This window comes from Aotus nancymaae, unplaced genomic scaffold, assembly GCF_030222135.1.
Source record: "Aotus nancymaae isolate 86718 unplaced genomic scaffold, 86718_ANA_hifiasm-v0.15.2.pri h1tg000007l, whole genome shotgun sequence".
In the NCBI taxonomy this organism is placed as follows: Eukaryota; Metazoa; Chordata; class Mammalia; order Primates; family Aotidae; genus Aotus; species Aotus nancymaae.
This window is the reverse complement of record NW_026988418.1, coordinates 48,596,771-48,618,779: the sequence shown is the minus strand read 5'-3', so window position 1 is coordinate 48,618,779 and position 22,009 is coordinate 48,596,771. Positions and strand designations below refer to the sequence as shown.

General features: G+C 35.9%; 1 protein-coding gene across 1 annotated transcript in view; it reads left to right on the top strand.

Moving 5' to 3' along the window:
- Nucleotides 1-22,009, top strand: part of COL24A1 (collagen type XXIV alpha 1 chain) — a 390,193-nt gene that overhangs the window by 330,099 nt on the left and 38,085 nt on the right. Inside the window, exons 48-53 of the mRNA XM_064372593.1 lie at nt 5,416-5,523; nt 7,427-7,534; nt 7,627-7,680; nt 8,240-8,302; nt 10,269-10,322; nt 16,477-16,512. Of these exons, the coding sequence (XP_064228663.1) occupies nt 5,416-5,523; nt 7,427-7,534; nt 7,627-7,680; nt 8,240-8,302; nt 10,269-10,322; nt 16,477-16,512 (423 nt within the window). The remainder of the gene's footprint in view (nt 1-5,415; nt 5,524-7,426; nt 7,535-7,626; nt 7,681-8,239; nt 8,303-10,268; nt 10,323-16,476; nt 16,513-22,009) is intronic.

Here is a 22,009-nt window from a genome sequence, read left to right as displayed (position 1 = left end):
CAGAAAGTAAGTCTTTTCTAGAAGTAAGCAAACTTTTTCTGTAAATATAAATATTTCTGTAAATATTCATATAAATATGAATAAATTTTAGGCTTTGCAGGAAGAAGAATCAAAGGTATTACTTATGAACTTATGTAAGAAGAGAGAAATTTTTCATAAAATTTTTATTCATGAAATTAAAAATGTAATTCAGTAAAAATTTTGTAATGCAAGACTAGTAATGAGAAAAATTGCATGGTTTGTAAAGTATAACATTTAGCTTATTAAAATCTGCTTTTTCTGTGGGTTTCTTTAGGTTTTCAGCTGTTTTTATTTTATTGGGGAGGATGCTATTCATCATAATTTTGTTTTTAGAGCTTGCCTTTCCTGGGCAGATCACCTGAGGTCAGGAGTTCGAGACCAGCCTGACCAACATGGAGAAACCCTGTTTCCACTAAAAATACAAAATTAGGCAGGTGTAGTGGCACATGCCTATAATCCCACCTACTTGGGAGCTTGAGGGAGGAGAATTGCTTGAAGCCAGGAGGTGGAGGTTGCGGTGAGCTGAGATCATGCCATTGTACCCCAGCTGGGGCAACAAGAATGAAACTGCATCTCAGAAAAAAAAAAAAAGCTTGCCTTTTTGCCTTTTAGCATGTCGTTACATTGTAGATTAATAATTTCCAATTGAAAGTTAGGTGGAAACTCCTCAGGTGCACAGTCAAATGGATTTTGAAATATGGAAATGTATTGCATCTAGCTCTAAGATATGCTATTGAAACTCTTTGAGTTCAGAAAATCTACCCACCATAAACTTTGAAAATTTGTCCAATAATTCTTTTTTAATACATAGTTGTCAGTTTTATTGCATCTTAGCAGAATTCACTTCTGACTGTATTGATTTAGTATTTTTAACTTCTTTGAAAATATTCTCACTTGTAGTCACCCCACAGACTATACAATTCTTCCATCTCTCTATATTCAGCATTGACTCCTTGAATTAACAACTGAGCAGTATTGCTAATTTCTATTGACTCATCAAGAACCAACAGACAGTGTTGGTGGGGAGAGAAGAAAATAAGAAAGAACCTTGTTTTTTAATTGACTGTTGATCCTACACTGGTATCCTCAACATTTCAAGCAGCTATTCTTGCCAAAAAGCTAACAATCTTAAATAGATGTATTTTTGTTATATGATTTAATTAAGTTGACGATAAAGGATTTTCATTATTGGGCTAATAAATGAAGTGAACACTCAGAAACAACTTCAGTTGCAGCCTCATTTTCATTTTGTTGTGAAGAAATTCTGCTGTGGTAAAATACTCCATGTTACATTTTCTAATTTTTCTGACTGTTGCATTCCTGTGAGGTAGAAATCTTATTTTGTATGTCTAATCTGATAATGTCGATGTACACTATATAATTTTTAAGCATAGCTATAATATTGTTGCATAGTAAATATACAGGTTTGCCATCTAATTTGATAAAATCATTCATCTTCCATGGTGTCTTAGAAGCACAATATTTGAAGTCCACTTTTCTTTTCTTGTTTGATATGATAGCATGCACTTGTAATAAGTAAAATAAAGTGTCACAGTAATACAATATATGTTCCACTTGAAATACTATCATATCATAACTGCATCACTGCAATTTGTAGTACACCAAGCAACAGTGCAAAGCAATGAAAGTGCCACATAAGATCTCTACCATGACACAAAAAAAGCCTTCAAAAAAATCAATCCAGGAGCTGGATTTTTTTAAAAAAAAAATTAATGAAATAGATCACTAGCTAGACTAATAAAGAAGAAAAGAAAGAAGAATCAAATAGACACAATAAAAAACGATAAAGGGGATATCAACACTAACCCCACAAAACTACGAACAACCATCAGAGAATACTATAAACACTTCTATGCAAATAAACTAGACAGTCAAGAAGAAATGGATACATTCCTTGATACATACACCCTCTTGAGATGGAACCAGTAAGAAGTTGAATTCCTGATCTAAAATTGAGGCAGTAATAAGTAGCCTACCAACCAAAAAAAAAAAAAAGCCCAGAACTAGATGGATTCACCACTGAATTCTACCAGAGGTACAAAGAGGGGCTGGTACCATTTCTTCTGAAACCATTTGGAACAATTGAAAAGGAGGGACTCCTCGCTAACTCATTTTATGAGGCTGGCATCATCCTGATACCAAAACCTGGCAGAGATAACAACAAAAAAAGAAAACTTAAGGCCAGTATTCCTGATGAACATTAATGCAAAATCGTCAATAAATACTAGCTAACTAAATCCAGCAGTACATCAAGAAGTTTATCCACCATGATCAAGTTGGCTTCACCCCTGGGATGTAAGGCTAGTTCAACATATGTAAATCAATAAATGTACTTCATCACATAAACAGAACTAAAGGCAAAAACCACATGATTATCTCAGTAGACACAGAAAAGGCCTTCAATAAAATTCAACATTCCTTCATGTTAAAAACTCCTGATAAACTAGATATTGACAGAACATACCTCAAAACAGTAAGAGCCTTTTAGGACAAGCCCACAGCCAATATCATACTGAATGGGCAAAGCTGGGAGCATTCCTCTTGAAAACCGGCACAAGGCAAGGATACCCTTTCTCATCACTGTTATTCAACATGGTATTGGAAGTTCTGGTCAGGAATCAGACAAGAGAAAGGGTATTCAAATAGGAAGAGAGGAAGTTAAATTGTCTGTTTGCAGATGACATGATCCTATATCTAGAAAACCCCATCATCTCAGCCCAAAAGCTTCTTAAGCTGTTAAGCAACTTCAGCAAAGTCTCAGGGTACAAAACCAATGTTCAGAAACTGCAAGCATTCCCATACACAAACAGCAGACAAGCAGAGAGCCAAATCATGAGTGGACTTCCATTCACAATTGCTACAAAGAGAATAAAATACCTAGGAATACAGCTAACAAGGGAAATGAAGGACCTTCTCAAGGAGAACTACAAAACACTGCTCAAGGAAATCAGGGAGGACACAAATGGAAAAACATTCCATGCTCATGGATAAGAAGAAACAATATTGGGAAAACAAACATACTGCCCAAAGTAATTTATAGCTTCAAAACTATGCCCATAAAACTACCATTGACATTCTTCACAGAATTAGAGACAACTATTTTAAAATTCATATGGCACCAAAAAAGAGGCCATATAGCCAAGACAATCCTAAGCAAAAAGAACAGAGCTGGAAGCATCATTCTGCCCGACTTCAAACTATACTACAAAGCTACAGTAACCAAAGCAACATAGTATTGATACAAAAACAGACACATAGACCAATGGACCAAATAGAGAACTCAGAAATAAGACCACACATCTACAACCATCTGATCGTTGACAAACCTGACAAAAACAAGCAATGTGAAAAGGATTCCCTATTTAATAAATGGTGCTGGAAGAACTGGCTAGCCATATACAGAAAATTGAAACTGGTACCCTTCCTTAAACCTTATGTAAAGATTGACTCATGATCAATTAAAGACTTAAATGTAAAACCCAAAACTGTGAAAACCCTAGAAGAAAATCTAGGCAATACTATTCAGGACATAGGCACAGGCAAAGATTTCAAGGTGAAAACATCAAAAGCAATTGCAACAAAAGCAAAATTTGACAAATGGGATCTAATTAAACTAAAGAGCTTTTGCACAGCAAAAGAAACTATCATCAGAGTGAACAAACTACAGAATGGGAGAAAAATTTTGCAGTCTGTCCATATGACAAATGTCTCATATCCAGAATCTACAAGGAACTTAAGCAAATTTACAAGAAAGAAAAACCCCATTAAAAAATGGGCAAAGGATATGAACAGACACTTCTCAAAAGAAGACATTTATGCAGCCAAAAAACATGAAAAAAAAAGCTTAACATCACTGATTATTAGAGAAATGCAAATCAAAACCACAATGAGATACCATCTCACACTGGTCAGAATGGCGATTATTAAAAAGTCAAGAAACAACAGATACTTGCGAGGCTGTGGAGTAAGAGGAACACTTTTACACTGTTGGTGGGAATGTAAATTACTTCAACCATTGTGAGAGACAGTGTCGTGATTCCTTGAAGACTTTGAGGAACCAAGGTCCAGAAATACCAGAAATACCATTTTACCCAGCAATCCCATTACTGTGTATATATCCAAAGCAATGTAAATCATTCTTTCATAAAGATGCATGCATGTGCATGTTCATTGCAGCACTACTCACAATAGCAGAGACATGGAATTAACCCAAATGCCCATCAATGATAGACGGTTAAAGAAATTGTGGTACATTTACAGCATGGAATACTGTGCAGCTATAAAAAGGAGCAAGATCATGTCCTTTACTGGGACATGGATGGAGCTGGAAGCCATTATACTCAGCAACTAATGCAGGAACAGAAAATCAAACACCTCATAGTCTCATAAGTGGGAGCAGAACAATGTGAACACATGGACACAGGGAGGGGAATAATACCACTGGGTACTCCACCTGTTGGTGGAGTCAGGGCACAGGGGAGGGAGAGCATTAGAAAAAATAGTTAATGCATGCTGGGCTTAATGCCTAGGCGATGGGTTGATAGCTACAGCACATCACCTTGGCACATGTTTACCTATGTAACAAACCTGCACATCCTGCACATGTACCCCAGAACTAAAAATGAAATTAAAAAAAAAGATCTGGGTCATAACTACTCCACTCTGCTATTGTTGTGCAAATACAGCCCTAAACAATATATAAATGAATGAATATGACTGACCAGTAAAACTTTACATATACTGAAATTTTAATTTCATATAATTTTTCCAAGTGTTTAAACATTGTTATTCTTTTCAACATTTAGTAAGAACTATTCTTAGTTCATGATATCTACAAAAACAAGTGACGGACTCAATTTAGTTTGCAGACTATAGTTTGCCAACCTGATTTAGGATTTGGTTTTAAGGATTTACTGTTTTCTTGCTTAACTTTATTTCCAGTTAAACCATTTTTAGTAAATTTTCTGGAATCATGTATGGTTGAGGAATAGAATTTTCTTCTTAAGGAGACTTTCAATCAGTTATTAGAGTTGTCAGGTACACCAGAGTATAATACAAAAGTTAGAATACAACAAATGCACTTTACATCTTTGCTATATAAGGAAGGTACTGGTGGACTTTATATTGTTTCAGTGTTTTTATTTTAAAAGCCCACCAAGATCATTGCATGAACTATAGAAATTTCAAGTGAGTGGTGGTGTTCCTAAAATAGTATTTAAACATTTCATCTTTTGGGAAAGAAGCCCAGGATAACTCCTGGGCAGTATGTTAACAGCAGCCTTTCAGGACACAACTCTTGCTACATTTTATTGAGCCTCTAAATTGACATTTTAGAAACTTTCCCAATTTTCATTTCTTATCTGTGTTATTTAGGGCATCAGAGGCAGCCCAGGAAGAACAGGCCTTGCTGGAGCTCCAGGTCCTCCAGGAGTAAAGGGTTCATCAGGCTTGCCAGGAAGCCCAGGAATTCAAGGCCCAAAGGTACCTTAATATTTTGTTCTGATGGTGAGCAGTATTGGCCATCCTTACAGGCCCTAAGTTCATTGGCTAGATCACAGGATGGTAAGATTAGTAGTTTTTAATAGAATTTGGCTAAGAGTAAAAGTACATTACAGAAAGAAAAAGTATGTGGCTTTAACATACCCATCTCCCTTAATAGCCTCAGTGCATGTTATTTAGCATAACAACTCTTTGACCCAGGACTAGTGATGCTTTTAAAAATGCTCATTTTTGGTTCTTTTGCCTTCTTTGTCATCTGTTCCAAAACAGAGAAGTCTTATTTACTTCCAGATAAATACTTTCGCAAATACATTTCCTGTTCCTCTGACTCTGAAACTAACCAACCAGTTAATAAATCTGATAACCGTACAGACTGTTTCTTAGAGTCAGTATGACAGTAATTAAGTCTTATATTGCATTTATTGTGTGGAGTCTGTCACATGTCGATAGACCTTCCAAACAAAACCTCTCTTAGAAATATCTCGTGCAGGATTGACCCAGACAACTTAGAAATTAGTCCAAAAGTCTTAGACTTATAAGCCATTGGTACCCTTACCATTATTACTTCTTAATCTGGTTTTCACAGTTCCACTTCTAAAGAATTTTCAGATTTCTGACTGATGTGAGTAAACTGAAAATCATGATCTACTTGCTTACTATTTACAATGGTAGTCTTCTGTTAATGTTTATGTCATGAATACCCCTTTGTATTAAAACCCAAACCAGGAAAAGAAAGAAAGAGCCTTACCTTTTAGATTTGAATTTGTGAAGAGAAGGATCTATATTTGTCAAGTCCAAAAGTTGTATAGCTTTGTCTCAAGACAGTGAGATAATTTGTTAATCTTAAAGAATCTTTGGCCAAAGTCTACCAAACATCATTTTTTATTAACATATTTCTAAAATCCACCTGATTTCTCTTTTAGAAACGGTGTGGAAGATATTTCAACTCTCATTTCAAAAATAAAGATCAATGGAAAAAGACTTGACTTTTAAAAATTCAGTAATAATGGTGATTAGGTATATACTTAAAGTGAACTTTCAGAGGATAAAGACAGTTCATATCAAAAGAACCTACGGAGACAGATAATGGAAGTTTTTTATTGATGGAATTAAAAAGATAATTATGACTAAAACTAGGATTTACGCTTCAGGAGACTACTTTTTTTCTGGTATTAGATTGCTGAATCATCTCTGGATGTTAGGGAAAACACTGAAAAATTATATCAATTCACAATACAAGTTCTGGCCGGGCACAGTGGCTCACACTTACAATTCTACCACTTTGGGAGGCCAATGCAAGATTACTTGAGGCTAGTAGTTTAATACCAGCTTGGGCAACATAGTGATATCCTGTCTCTACAGAAAAATAAAAAATTAGCTGGGTGCAGTGATGTGTGCCTGTAGTCCCAGCTACTCAATAGACTGAGTTGGGAGGATCGCTTGAGCCTAGGAGCTTAAAGCTACAGTAAGCCATTATCACACCACTGCACTACAACCTGGGCAACAGAGCAAGACCGCATCTCCAATAAAAAATAAAATAAAGAAATAAAATACAAGTTCCATCACATATAAACACACTCACACGTACCACACCCTCACTATCCTCTCTCAAGCCTTACTAATTTTATAGGTTGCCCCTTCCCTCTTCTTTCCACACATCACCACAGTCTCTGGAATTTCCTTTTCCCACTGCTACACTTCTGGTTCATTATAATTAAATATTACTTATGTGGAAAATATTGGCGAAGAGGATGATCATGCAAAATTTGATTTTCCCAGTGCCTAGTATCGTGCCTAAGGATGGGCCTATATTTGTGTTTCATTCAAAAGCCAGTATGTTTATATGTTTTAAAGTAAAGATCACCTTTCTTTATTCTACCCATAGGGTGAACAAGGGCTACATGGTCAACCTGGAATTCAAGGTAAAAGAGGTCGCCGAGGAGCACAAGGTGATCAAGGACCGTGTGGAGAGCCTGGCCTGAAAGGGCAGCCTGTATGTCCCACCTCAGAAATTCACCAAGCACTTACTCTACAGAACAGGATACCATTGTACAATAATTATTATCATGTCAATTCACATTGCAGGGAGAATATGGTGTTCAAGGTTTGACAGGTTTCCAAGGATTCCCAGGCCCTAAAGTATGTTTACATATTTTCTTCTAGTCTTCTAGCTATCTAGAAATAAAAGAGATGTTGAAATATCAGTATGGCCTCTAACTTGAGCTTTTTAAAAAATCTGTAAAATTTCAGTTGGTACATATTTATATATTTGAGATTTGAATATGTCTGATTTTAAAATTATGTAACTATACATCTTCCCAGAAATTTTAGTATATAATATGCTTTTGTTTTCTTTCATTCCTTTTCCCAAGCAGTTTATTATTAAAATTTTCAAACATACAGCAAGGCTGAGAAAGTTTTATAGTAAATGCCTGTACCCATTACCTAAATTTTATTATTTACATTTTACCCTACTGGCATTATCATGCTTATCCATCTATGTGTCCCTCTCTCCCTTTGTTGGTGTATTTCCAAGTAAATTGTAGGCCTCAGTATATTTCTTTCTGAATACTTCAGCATGCACAACAGTATTATATTCCATTTTTTAAAGAGCAATTCTTGATAGATCGATATGAAATAATTTTGTAAAATGTTCATGCAGAGCTACTAATTTTATCTGTTTCTTATTTATGTCTAGGGTCCTGAAGGGGATGCTGGCATTGTTGGAATATCAGGTCCTAAAGGTCCTATTGGACAGAGAGTAAGTGTAAAGTCATTCTACCTGCCCAGAAATTGTGGTTCTTTGCTTACTGTAGGGCTTAAGAGCTCTAAATGTAATGAACTTCAAATAAATAACTTAATAAGTGACTTTTAAGATAGAAACTCTTAAGGGCACACACAGAGTTCAACCTTTTGCAGTTCATATATTAGTTTGAGCAAAAGACCTCATAGACCACCCTTAATTCCCAGTCTTACTTAAAAAAAAAAGAATCATCAGAATTACTGTGAAGACTGGTTAATGTATTTATTAACTCACACTAGGAACAAAAACATACAACAATTTCATGTTATAAGCATTAATACAACCAGAGACCACCTCCACGCACTACCTGGAAGAAGATTGTGTATGACCAGCGCTCCTCAGACCAGACTGAAAATATTTCCCAGTAGATGTGTTTTCCCAGCCCAGGGGCAGGTGTACCAAGAGAGTGATGAGGAACTGCTTAAACAGTTGCAAAAAGCAGGGTCTAAAGAACTCCAGTTAGCAGTGAGTGCTTATAATTGCAAATTGTAATAGGACAAATAAGCCAACAATGGTTTCTGATTATTGTTTTTAGTTTTTTGTTTTGTTTTCAGTTTTTATTAATCAAAACTTTCTAATTGATGAGATGTTCTATAAAACTGAAAAGAAAAAAATTAAAAACTTCAGGTAATGGTTTGGCTGTGGTAGTAGCATCTCTATGACTAATAGCAGCTGCAAGGGCAAGTGTAGAAAGAACAGAGAGAAGACAAAGGGAAGCAGTTCAGATGTAGAAGAAAGGTATCTTAAATAACTGTTAAATGGAAGTCAAACTTTTAAAATCCTACACCACTTGCCTAACTCTTACAATAAATTGTTTTCAATAATGCAAAGAGGGCCAGACGCAGTGGATCTTGCCTGTAATCCCAGCACTTTGGGAGGCTGAGGCAGGTGGATTGCTTGAGGTCAGGAGTTTGAGTTCATCAATATTGTGAAACCCCATCTCTAATGAAAGTACAAAAAATTCAGCTGGATGTGGTGGCATGGGCCTGTAATCCCCGCTACTCTGAAGACTAAGGCAGAAGAATTGCTTGAACCAGGAGGTGGAGATTGCAGTGAGCCATCACACCACTGTGCTGCAGCCTGGGTGACAGCGAGACTCCGTCTCAAAAAAAAAAAGAATACTAATTCAAAAAAATAAGACAGAGAAGAGTATTGTCATGGTAATTGTTTAACAACCTTTCTCAGTATTTCTTCAGCTATAAATGTATCAGTTATTTTCATGGTTTCTGAAGAACCAAGGAAGCTGGAGTCTGTGGGAAAAAACTAAAATGGGCATTTTTGTATTCATTGAGAAATTATAGACTCTGTTCCTACTTTGGGAGGAATTGATCAGAGATCCAGCTTATTCAAGGTTACCTTCATAATCAAATAACAGCTAAAGTTTTAAAAGCACTTTTCATATTTAATCCTCACAATGGCCCTATGAAGTAGGTGTTCTTATTCCTGTTTCACAGGTGAAGAACTGAAGTTTAGTTGGTCACATATGCTGCCCTCTGCCTCCTTCCTCTACTTTTTCTTTATGTCATGCTTCATGTTACCCAAACATCTGCTCCAACATCTGCACAGAAATTTATTCAAAAACTTGTTCATCATTCTATTCTTTTGTATATAAATTAGTTTTATTTGTTGTATAATGACATACATATAAAATGCATCATTGAAGTTACCACATAAAAATCATAATGCTGATTTATCAGTTCTTTAGAAATTATGCAGATGTAACTCTCCTGATAGGAGACTTTAATCATATGCAGAATTGTGTCACATACTGTTAACCTTGATTATAATTTATGCTAATATTATAAGATTTTATGCTAAAAGTGATAACTATGTAGACATGGCTCTTTTACCATTGCACAAGAGATTCTCTGGATTTTTTTTTAATTATGCTAACTGTGAGACTGTTTTCCTTTTACCTCAACAGGGAAACACTGGTCCCCTTGGAAGAGAAGGTATAATAGGCCCAACAGGTCGAATTGTAAGTTTATCATAATACAGGTCTTTTGTATTCTTTTTATCTTTAATCCTATTTCTAGAATAACCTACAAAGGATCAGCCTGGGTATTTGAGAAGCAAAGGGCAAAAATAGATGTACATTTTCTTCTGGAAGATGATTCCTGAGAAGTTAGGGACCATATGTGTAATGCAGATGGTATAAATAAATAGGTAGGCGCTTATAACTGGAGTCGAGAAAAGAAATAGAACTGAGTCAGGAAGGGGAGAGCATCATAAACATAGAGATGAACACCTGAGCAATAAAAATGAATTTGTCTTTTGAAGGAGAGAACATACATAGCAAAAGATGTGCAGATAGCCAAAATTTGAGTTTTTGCAGGTACCCACTATAAAGGAAGGAGAAAATCATTCGTGAGAATGGCAGGTGTTTCAAGAAAGGAGTAGTCAACAGTAATCTTTGAGAGAATAAGTTGCAGTAGAAGATAGAGTACAGATTACAGCGATGAAGGAAGTAGCAGACAATATTTAATAGTAACATTCCTTAAATTCTTACAACAAACTTTTACAGTAGATAATATTTTCACTTAACAGATGAAGAAACAGATGCGGTTTATGGAGGTTCATCTAGTCATTCAAAGTGATAGAGCTGGTGAATTACGTAGCTGGTGTTTCTTACTTCAAGAGCAGTGCTCTTTCCACTCCACTCAAGCTGTGTCTGGAGAGGAAATTGGGATACTGTATGCCAGTGCTTTAAGATATTTGGCTATGGCCGGGCGTAGTGGCTCACGCCTGTAATCCCAGCACTTTGGGAGGCCGAGGCGGGTGGATCACGAGGTCAAGAGATCAAGACCATCCTGGTCAACATGGTGAAACCCCATCTCTACTAAAAATACAAAAAAATTAGCTGGGCATGGTGGTGCGTGCCTGTAACCCCAGCTACTCAGGAGGCTGAGGCAGGAGAATTCCCTGAACCCAGGAGGCGGAGGTTGCAGTGGGCCGAGATTGCGCCATTGCACTCCAGCCTGGGTAACAAGAGCGAAACGCCGTCTCAAAAAAAAAAAAAGATATTTGGCTATGAAATAAAACAGAAAAATGAGACAATGATTGGTAAAGTGGTGTTGGGAAAGTTTTGCAATACTGATAATAATATAAACAAACAAGGAGCACAGTAGAAGGGGTCAAATTGAGACTTAGAGAAGAAAGATTCATTTCCTCTAGGGAATTAATATTTTGAGTTATTTGAAATTTATATATAGACACAGAGAATTTAAAAATATAAAAATAGAATGTTTCCAGTGTTTAGTACCACTGTTCTCTTTGATAAATTTAGAGAAAAAAACACCAAAGTTACTGGATATTTCAACAAAAGAAGTAAAATGTATAATTCAGTATTTTCTAGACTTTCAACATTTGCCACTCAGAGCTGTATAAGATTATAAGTGGGAGAATTCTCATATTTCAGTGAGTGGTTTTTCAGCAAGCTAAGGAACACATACTGTTCTGATTAAAGAATAATTGTTCTCCTCTGTCAAAAATGAGATGTATTAATTGGTCAAGGAAAATGTAATTTTAAAATGACTCAATTAAAATATCTTACTGTGTTTTGTTTATAAATAGTTCTTAAAGACCTTTATAATATTCAGTATGTATGTCAATTTTTTCCATATTCAATGTTTTCCATTCTAAAAAGAAAAGTTCATTATGAAAGAATAAGCATTTAAGATTGGAGAAAGCATTGTGAAAAAAATACTGGTGAGGGGGTGATGGGTTTGCTTTTTTGATAAGAAAACAATACTACAAAGTCATTGTAAATGAAACTATATGGTTTCATTTACAATGAGAAGTTAGGGACCATATGTGTAATGAAGATGGTGTAATGTGTAGGTAGGCGCTTATAACTGGAGTTGAGAAAAGTAATAGAACTGAGTCAGGAAGGGGAGAGTACAAAGAAATAAACAGATCAGTGTAACAGACTAGAGCCCAGAATTAGATCCAAGAATATATAGGAATTTTCTTATAACAAAATGGCATATCATTGAGGAAGATTGGGCTGCAAATAATAGGAACCCTGAACCCAACTAATTTAGCAATAAGAAATGCGTATCACATTATACGAAGGGCTTCGGATTTGGTTAATTTGGTGACTCAATTATCTTATCCAAGACCAGGTTCTTATATCTCTCTTATATCTCTATGGCTCTACCCTGCTCTCTTGAATGTTGGCTTCATAATTAGGCTTGTAGCAAGATGACTACAATTTCTCAAGAACCACATCCAGATATAATTATCCAAAGGAGAAAAGTGACATATAATCCTATCATGGCCAAAATAAGAACTTTTTAGAAGTCTTCTATTACATTTTTTTCATATCTAATTGGCTAACATTCAGCGAGATGCTCACTCCTACATCAATGACAGGGAAGAGAGATGGATTTACTTTGAGTATCCTACTGCTATAAGAAATTGGAACTCAGACTGGGTAACACAGTGAGACCCCATCATTTAAAAATAAATTAGCTTTGCATGGTGGTACATGCCTGTAGGCCTAGCTTTTGGGGAGGCTAAGACAGGAAGATTGCTTGAGCCCAGGAGTTTTCCAGGCTACGGTGAGCTGATTGCACCCATTGCACTCCAGCCTGGGCAAACAGAGTGAGACCCCATCTCTTTAAAAACAAAAAAAAGAAGAAAAAAATTGGAAATCCACTTTACCAAAATTATTTTAATCCTAGATGAACTTTTAAAGACTTTAATGTAAAAAATAAAACAATAAAAATCTTAGAAGAGGCCATGTGCGGTGACTCACGCCTGTAATCCCAGCTATTTGGGAGGCTGAAGCAGGAGAATCTCTTGAACCTGGGAGGCGGAGGTTGCAGTGAGCCAAGATTGTACCATTGCACTCCAGCCTGGGCAGCAAGAGCAAAACTCTGTCTCAAAAAAAAATGGTTTTTTTGAAGAATAATCTAGAAAACTAATGTATAGCTTATGGATTGGGGAGACTTATAAAAGAACTGAAAGTATATTTGAATACTTGAAAATTGTTTAATTTTGTATGGAAAAAAGATTCCATGAATAAAGTTTAAAAGTAATATCGATTGGGAAAAAATATTTACGAAGCATACAACATATAACAGGTTAATATACAAAGAGCTCAGCTGGGTGCAGTAGTTCACACCTGTAATACCAGCACTTTGGGAGGCTGAAGCTGGAAGATTGCTTGAACACAGGAGTTTAGACCAGCCTTGGCAATATAGTAAGATCCAATCTCTATTAAAAAATTAAAAATGAGCCTGGCATAGTGGCAGATGCCTGTAGTCCCAGCTACTTGGGAGGTTGAGGTAGGAAGATCGCTTGATCCCAGAAAGCTGAGGCTACAGGGAGCCATGATTGTGCCACTGCACTCCAGTCTGGGGGAAAAATACTATCTACCTATCTATTGATATGGATATTTGTGTGTATCCAGATAGAGAGAAAGAGATAGGGATATGTATATATCTATCTGTCTAGACAGACATACACACACACGTACCAAGAGCCCTTATAGTTTGAAAAAGAAAGTTCAGTAGAAAAATGAAAAACATTCCATCATAAAAGTAGCCAGTGGAGAAAAAAAGAACAAATCCAAAAGTTCAACTATTGTTTTATAATAAAAAGACACTCACCTAACTTTAAGTCAGAGAAATGCACATTAAAGTAAAATAAGATATCACATTTAACTTCTCAGAAGGGAACATAGGGAAAACAGTGCTCTCATTGATCACTTGTAAAAATGTAAATTACAGCCTTTATGGAAAGATTTGTTAAATATGGGTGCATGTCCTCTAACCAGTTCCATTTTGAGGAATTTATCCCATAAGTATAAAAGCACCCAGCCGGGCGCGGTGGCTCATGCCTGTAATCCCAGCACTTTGGGAGGCCAAGGCAGGTGGATCACGAGGTCAAGAGATCGAGACCATCCTGGTCAACATGGTGAAAACCCGTCTCTACTAAAAATACAAAAAATTAGCTGGGCATGGTGGCGCGTGCCTATAATCCCAGCTACTCAGGAGGCTGAGGCAGGAGAATTGCCTGAACCCAGGAGGCGGAGGTTGCGGTGAGCCGAGATCACGCCATTGCACTCCAGCCTGGGTAACAAGAGCGAAACTCCGTCTCAAAAAAAAAAAAAAAAAGCACCCAATACACCACTAATGAAATTTTGCAAAGATTTTTTTTTTTTTACAATACTGCTTTTATTGGAGAAAAAACTTGAAATTACACGAATACTCATCTCTAAAGGAATGATTAGGTAAGCTATACATTAGCCATTTCATGGAATATTATGCAATTATTTAAAAGAATTTATTGTATCTAGTTTGGCCAACTCAGTTATTTCATGATGTATTGTCAAGTGAGATGCATAGACGAATATACAATATTATCCCAATATTATAAGACATGAGCAATGTTCCTCATAAATATATACATGTACTTGTCAATATTTGATTAGAAAAAGGTATGAAAAGATATATACCAGGTTGTTAATACTGGGTAGGGAGTGGAAAAGGGTGTATAGGTATTTTTAAAGTGCTGCGTAGATATCTTAAAAATCAGGGACCGGGTGCAGCTCACACCTGTAATCTCAGGACTTTGGGAGGCTGAGGCGGGTGCATCACGCAGTCAGGAGATCGAGATTATCCTGGCCAACATGGTGAAACCCCATCTCTACTAAAAATACAAAACTTATCTGGACGTGGTGGCGTGCACCTGTAGTCCCAGCTACTCAGAAGGCTGAGGCAGGAGAATCACTTGAATCCAGGAGGTGGAGGTTTCAGTGAGCTGAGATTGTGCCACTGCACTCCAGCCTAGAGATAGGGCAAGACTCTGTCTCAAAAAAAAAAAAAAAATCAGTTTTTTTAAGTTAATATCCTAGTTTAAAATGAATTGAGACAAGATGAGGAACACATAAGTAATATAAATGGTGAATAAATAATAAATAGTATTCCTAGCTTGCAAATTAACAAAGAACATGACATAGATCAGAAGAAATATATACTTCCATTTTTGCAGGTATGTATATGATTTGAAACTAACTTTCTGGAGGGCAGTCTTTAACAAAAATTTTAGACTGCAAGGGTATTTCTGATGACACTGCTAATGATAACAAAAATTAGAAAAAAAAAGTCTAATAATAGCAAATTTAAAATATCATAGTTTATTAAATACTAGGTAAGTATTTTAATTATCTTAAGGTGGATTGACATGGAAGAAAATTCATATTATATATATAAATTCAGGTTACAGAAAAGATGAATAGTGTTATCTCTTTTTTTTAACTAAAATATGTATATTACATATATATAAATATAGCATATATATTTATATAATCTATAATATATATAAATATAGCATGCATATTTTTATGTATTATATATATACAATTTTCACAAGGATGAACAGGAAAATATTAACACGCTTTAAAAGCAGTAGGTTCACCCAGCAACAGTAAACTACATTCATTTCAAGTGCATATGGAACATTCACCAAAATAGAAGATGTTATGGGCCATAAAACAAATATTACTAAACATAAAAGAACTGAGGTCATAGAAGGATTATGCTCTTGCCAATGGAATTAAACTAGAAATCAATAACAGAAAGATAATAGGAAAATCTTCAAGCACTTGAAAATTAAATCACAGACTTCTAAATATCCATGGATCTAAGAGGAATTCTCCAAGAAAATTAGAAAATATTTTGAACTGCACGGAAATGTATGCAACATATCAAAATTTGCAAGAAAGAGAAGGGAACCCATCCCAGAAGCAGTTTCAAGAGTTGAGAAAAACAAATATTAGAATAATTTAACCTGAATTTAGAATTTCCTTTTTAAATTGTTTTGTATATGATTGTCAGATAAGCTGTTTTGACTTAATTGAATGAATAAGTAGTTATCTCACCTTAAGGTTAGAACTAGGAACAGCAAAGAAGAAAACATGATGAATCACTAAAACAGTCTTTTGTTTCCTTTGCTTTATTTAGGAAAAGAAAACTGTAACTTATACAAATTAACAAAACAAGTCTTACTAGATAGAAAAAGCAAAAACATAAGTTGTCATGTTTCTACATATCATGACATCAGCTACATTTGATACATAACTATCGATAACACTGAACTAACATCTTTTATTTTTTTTCTTTTAGGGACCCAGAGGTGAAAAGGGCTTTAGAGGTGAAACTGTAAGTTTAACTAAATTTGTGATTATAGTAACCCTGACACTAGGCTATAAGCTCCATGAAAGCAAGGACCCTGTTAGAGTTATTCATTATTAAGTCTCTGATATTTGTAGAATAAAAATAAAATTGCAGTTTTCAGGAAGTAGAATTATAACCTATTGGTAGATTGCAGTGAAATCTGATAAACCGTAAACATGTTTGAGAACCTGCCAATCACTTCTTCCCAGGTCACTGTGTGAAATGGACTATTCGCCTTGTCAGGAGTCAAGAGATGGGGTATGGGTCTTCTTCAGTAGTGGCAGAACAAAGGGACTGCCAAGTATATTTAGATATATACTCACTATATCCAGTCAGCACCAAAGAGGTCTGCAACACAGAGGCAAATCTTTAGTTGCATATCAGCCAGTTAGAGACAATGATGAGAGGATGGCCGAAAGGTACACAGCACTTTTATGACCTAAATAGCTTATACTGGCACTACTTCCCTCATTTCTAGGATGCCAATTCTTCCAAGCTGAAGAAGATACGTTGTAAAGGGGCCACTTCTCCAGCAGAGATCATGCTGAGCTTATTTTTTAATAAGTTATTTATTGTATAGATTTAACATGATATTATAGGATATATTTAATTAGTAAAAAGGTTACTTATAAGCAAGTAATTTGTTTATAAATAATTTTTGAAGCAAATTAACATATTCATCTCACATGATTACCCATTTTTTTCGTTTTTGTTGCAAGAGAAGCTAAAATCTACTCATTTAGCATGTGATCCATGCTTAACTTATTAACGCAACAACCATAAATGGAGAACAGACATGGAATGAAATGAGGGAGATTGAAACTAAGTACATAAGGACCATAAGAATAAATGTAAATATAGCCATAAAGTCTTGATTAAAAGGTAATGAGATTACATAGTGACAGCTGAGATTTTTGTTTCTCATCATAGGGTATGCTTGAGGCTCACAATAAGTTGCAGTTATATTAATTGGCTAAAAAGGAGAAATTATGTAATTTCAGATAGCCTAAGAATCCCAAAAGGACATTTAAATCGATGTGTTCAATTTGTAGAAGTATGATCTTCACCTTTTTTCAGCAGACTTATTGTAACAGGAAGCAAGAACATATGCACACAGTGAAGCTATATTTCCAAGGAAGCATGAAATGAGGAAAGGAAAAGCACAGAGACTTGGAATTAGCCCATGTTCCACTGCATGCCTCCCCAGTATCCTCCCCAAGTACTGTGACTAGGACATAGATTTCCATCAGGATAAGGAAGCCTGAAGTACCTATGGCAATGTCACAAGCATTTCATATGAAAAAAAATTGAATGGCTCTAATGGATTACAAATTCAATAGATTAGGACTGCAATCTTAGGTTGTAGTGATGGAAATATGGCATGCAGAATAAAGCAGGTAGTAGTACCAGTCATGCTATCCCCGGAGAAAACATAGACAACATTAAAGCACATTAAGAGAAGGGGAAGGATCTGGGGGAACCCATGTCCTGGTAAGACCAGTTGAAATATCTGGGTAGGTTAGCCTCTACCAGATTCTGTAGCCTGATTACATCCTTCTCCTGTTCTTTCTTCTCTCATCTCACTTTCTGGCTTTTGCACCTATTATTTCTCTTCCATACACTTTATGTGTGGTAGAGAGCTCTTGCTGATCTTGATATTTTGATTTAATGAACATTTCTCAGAACAGACTTGCTAATGTTTTGACCCTACCCTACTTCTACCCCTGGACATAATACCTGGCACTCAGAACCTAGTACAATGCCTGGCACGTGTTCTTCGGTTTTGAACTTAAATATCCTCTTATCAGAGAGGTTCCTGACTAGCCTGTGTGAAAGCAGTGCCCCACCTTCCTGAGACATCTTATATTCCTTCTACCTGGGTCCTTACCACCTGACACGGTACATATTTATTTGTTTTTTTTTTTTGTTTATTGTATTTTCCCTCTCTAGAATGTAGGCTTGAAGACACAGGCATTTTATCTGTTGGTTTTGTTTGTTTGTTTTAATGCTGTGTCCCTCACACATGGCAGTGCCTGTCTTATAGTTGGCATATAATAAATATTTAAATGAATTAGATAAAATTTAGTTGTTGGGACATGATAGTTGTCTTCAAATATTTGAAATGTTATCTTATAAAAGAGAGGATAGATATAATATGAGTAACTCTAGAGGATAAAATTTAAATGATTTATTTATTGAATTGTATTTTTGGTTTTTGTGCTCAGCTCCCTGAGAGACAGTGAGCTCCATAAAGGCATGAGATATATTTGATACCACCTAGTACCTACCTACCATAGTTGTTACCACCTAGTCCCCAGCCTATTATAGCACCTGATACATAATTAACACAATAAATACTCAGTGACAAAATTAATAAAACACTGAGGCTAATTTCAGCTCAATGTAATAATGAGCTGTCTAATATAATAATGAAATACTAGACAACAAGATCATTTAGCAAGAGAGTGAGCACCTGTTATCAAATCTTTCTATTCTTAGGAATATGCCTTTCTTTTACCTAGGAAATTCTTTCCCATACTCTTCAAATTACTAATTTTATCTGAATATTCAGGTCTTTGCTCAAATACCATCTTAAAGAAGTCTTCCCAGAAGTCTTCCCATCTTAAAGAAGTCTTCCCAGACCATTCTGTCTCGTCATTTCTGGTCACTGTCTTTTACAGCGTCTTGTTTTGTTTTCTTCATAATAGCACTCATTGGAATTGTTTCCTGCCCCCTCCACTGGAATGTAAACTTCACGAGAGTAGGGAACTTTGTGTGGTACACTGGTTACCAGTGTCTGGAACGGAATTTGCCATGTAATAGGTAATAGATGATGAATAACTAGTATAGCCTAAAATTAAAAAGTGAAAAGCTTTTTTCCAATTCTAGCCTGGTAAAGTAGCATTTCCTGAATTAACATGCTTATCAGATTTTTTAGTCTGTGGGTTATCACGATTCTCTTCATAAATAAGGTGCAGACTTCCAGTATCCAAAGGAGATGGGAAATAGGAACAGTGGCATTTTGCATAGGCAACTAAATTTGCTGCTTAAAAAAAAAAAAAAGGATTAACTGGCACATTAGAATTATGAGTTTATTTTGTTACATTGTTGAGTAACTGATACTAAATATCTTCTTTATCACCTCTTTTCCTTTGATTCCATTATAGTTTAAGGAGCTTTATAAAGGTAATCTTTTAATTCCTGGAGATCATTCTGCAATTATCATAATCCATAAAATGTGCCGTTAAACCTTTTCTCCTTTGTTTTATGGATAAGCTTAGTAACATTTCTTACGCTCTTATTGGGAATTTTTTGGTACATTCTACCAGTTTGTTTTCTTTAAGGAGACAGTTTAAATAATTGACTGGCTAAAGACTCCTAATTGGTTACTGTCTTTCAGAAGGTAATACACTCACGGGAGTCATTCTCAGATAATACTAGTAAATGGTGCATTTTTGGAATGGATTTTATTAGCTAAGACCTAATATATTGAGACAAATAAGAGACTTAAGTCTTTGTACAAAGATCAGAATCACAGCGCGGGGGCTCATGCCTGTAATCCCAGCACTTTGGGAGGCCGAGGGGGGCGAATCACCCGAGGTCAGGAGTTTGAGACTGGCCTGACCTCGTCTCTACTAAAAATACAAAATTAGCTGAGCGTGGTAGTGCATGCCTGTAATCCCAGCTAACTCGGGAGGCTGAGGCAGGAGAATCTCTTGAACTCGGTGGGTGAAGGTTGCAGTGAGCCGAGATTGCACCATTGCAGTCCAGTCTGGGCAACAGGAGTGAAACTCCTTCTCAAAAAAAAAAAAGAGATTAGAATCACAACAATCTATCAAATTGGTTTATCAATCTTATTTTAAAATTTTCCATAGAGGAAAATTTATTAAACTGTGCTCTCCTTATCAAGTTTTATAACTAAAAATAACCAAAAAATGAGCAAAGCATGATTCAGTGACTTTAAAAAAATACAAAGAAGTTTGCAGCTCATTATACAACACATGAAAACTAACCCCTTTATTATAATTTTGGTTTCTTGATTAGAAAGCTTCATGTCTTCTGTAATTTAACATTGTAAACTCTAGTATTGATCCCAAGTAGGTCCTTTCCACCACTGAGAGAGCTGATTCTGTATTGCCATTTATGAAAGAGTTCTTTTTCTTTCTGTTCTATACTGCTCCCTGTCTGCCTGTCTATGGGCTGTTTTTAAAATGAGTCCCTAGGTTCATATATATATATATATATATATATTTTTTTTTCCCCCCTTTGAGACAGAGTCTTGTTCTGTTGCCCAGGCTGGAGTGCAGTGGCATGATCTGGGCTCACTGCAACCTCTACCTCACGGTTCAAGCGATTCCCATGCATCAGCCTCCTGAGTAGCTGAGATTATAGGTGTGCAGCACCACACTTGGCTAAATTTTTTTCTATTTTTTGGGCATTTCACCATGTTGCCCAGGCTGGTCTTGAACTCCTGGCTTCAGATGATCCACCTGCCTTGGCCTCCCAAAGTGCTGGGATTACAGGCATGAGCCACCGCACCCAGCCCTATTCATATATATTTTCTAAACAGAGCCAGAGTTTTATGGCATCCTAAGGAAACTTAGCAGATAGCATGTACAATTCTCTACTCTTCCTCTACTTCAAAACTGTTGTGTTACTGGCAAATTAATCCGGAAAGTTAACAAAATTTCCTCTTTCTATGAGACCTCAAACATTTGAAGTACAATTGAGTAAATTTTAGGGTAAGTAATGCAAAGAGGAATGCTGGATATAATGGGATACAGTTAGTAAAAATTTAACAAGTAAAATTTTAACTTACAGCTGAAATAATATCCTGGTGTCAAATATTGGCAAATGGTTTTTTTTCTTTCTTGATAGAATCTTGCTCTGTCACCCAGACTGACATGCAGTGGTGCAACCATAGCTCACTGCATCCTCGAACTTCTGGGCTCAAGCAATTCTCCCACCTCAGCCTCTCAAATAACTAGGACTACAGGTGCATGTCATTGTACTTGGCTAATTTACTTATTTATTTTATTGTTTTTGTGGAGACAGTGTCTCCCAATGTTGCCCAGGCTGGCTTCAAACCCTGGCCTCAAGCGATCCTTCTGGCCTCTACCTCCCAGAGCCCTGGAATTACAGGCATGAGTCATTGTACCTGGCCTGAAAATAATTTTGACAAAATGTCACAACTTGAATTATATAACTTAAAGCTATAGAAATTAAAAAAAAGAGAGAGAAATCTCAGCATGAATTTTTAGATTAGCTGCTTCATATTTACAGTATATTATTTAATGAAATCACAAAATATTGAAAAATCCTATTGACATTTTCTCAAATATTACCTCTGAGTTAATGTGTCTTCACAATTCTTGATTAGCAGAGTTGTCTTATTTGCCTCCAAATTTGAAAATGAGGAGGATGTTTTCTGCATTAGAAGGAAAAACTAGGATATGGGAAATAGGTCCTAAATATTAACACA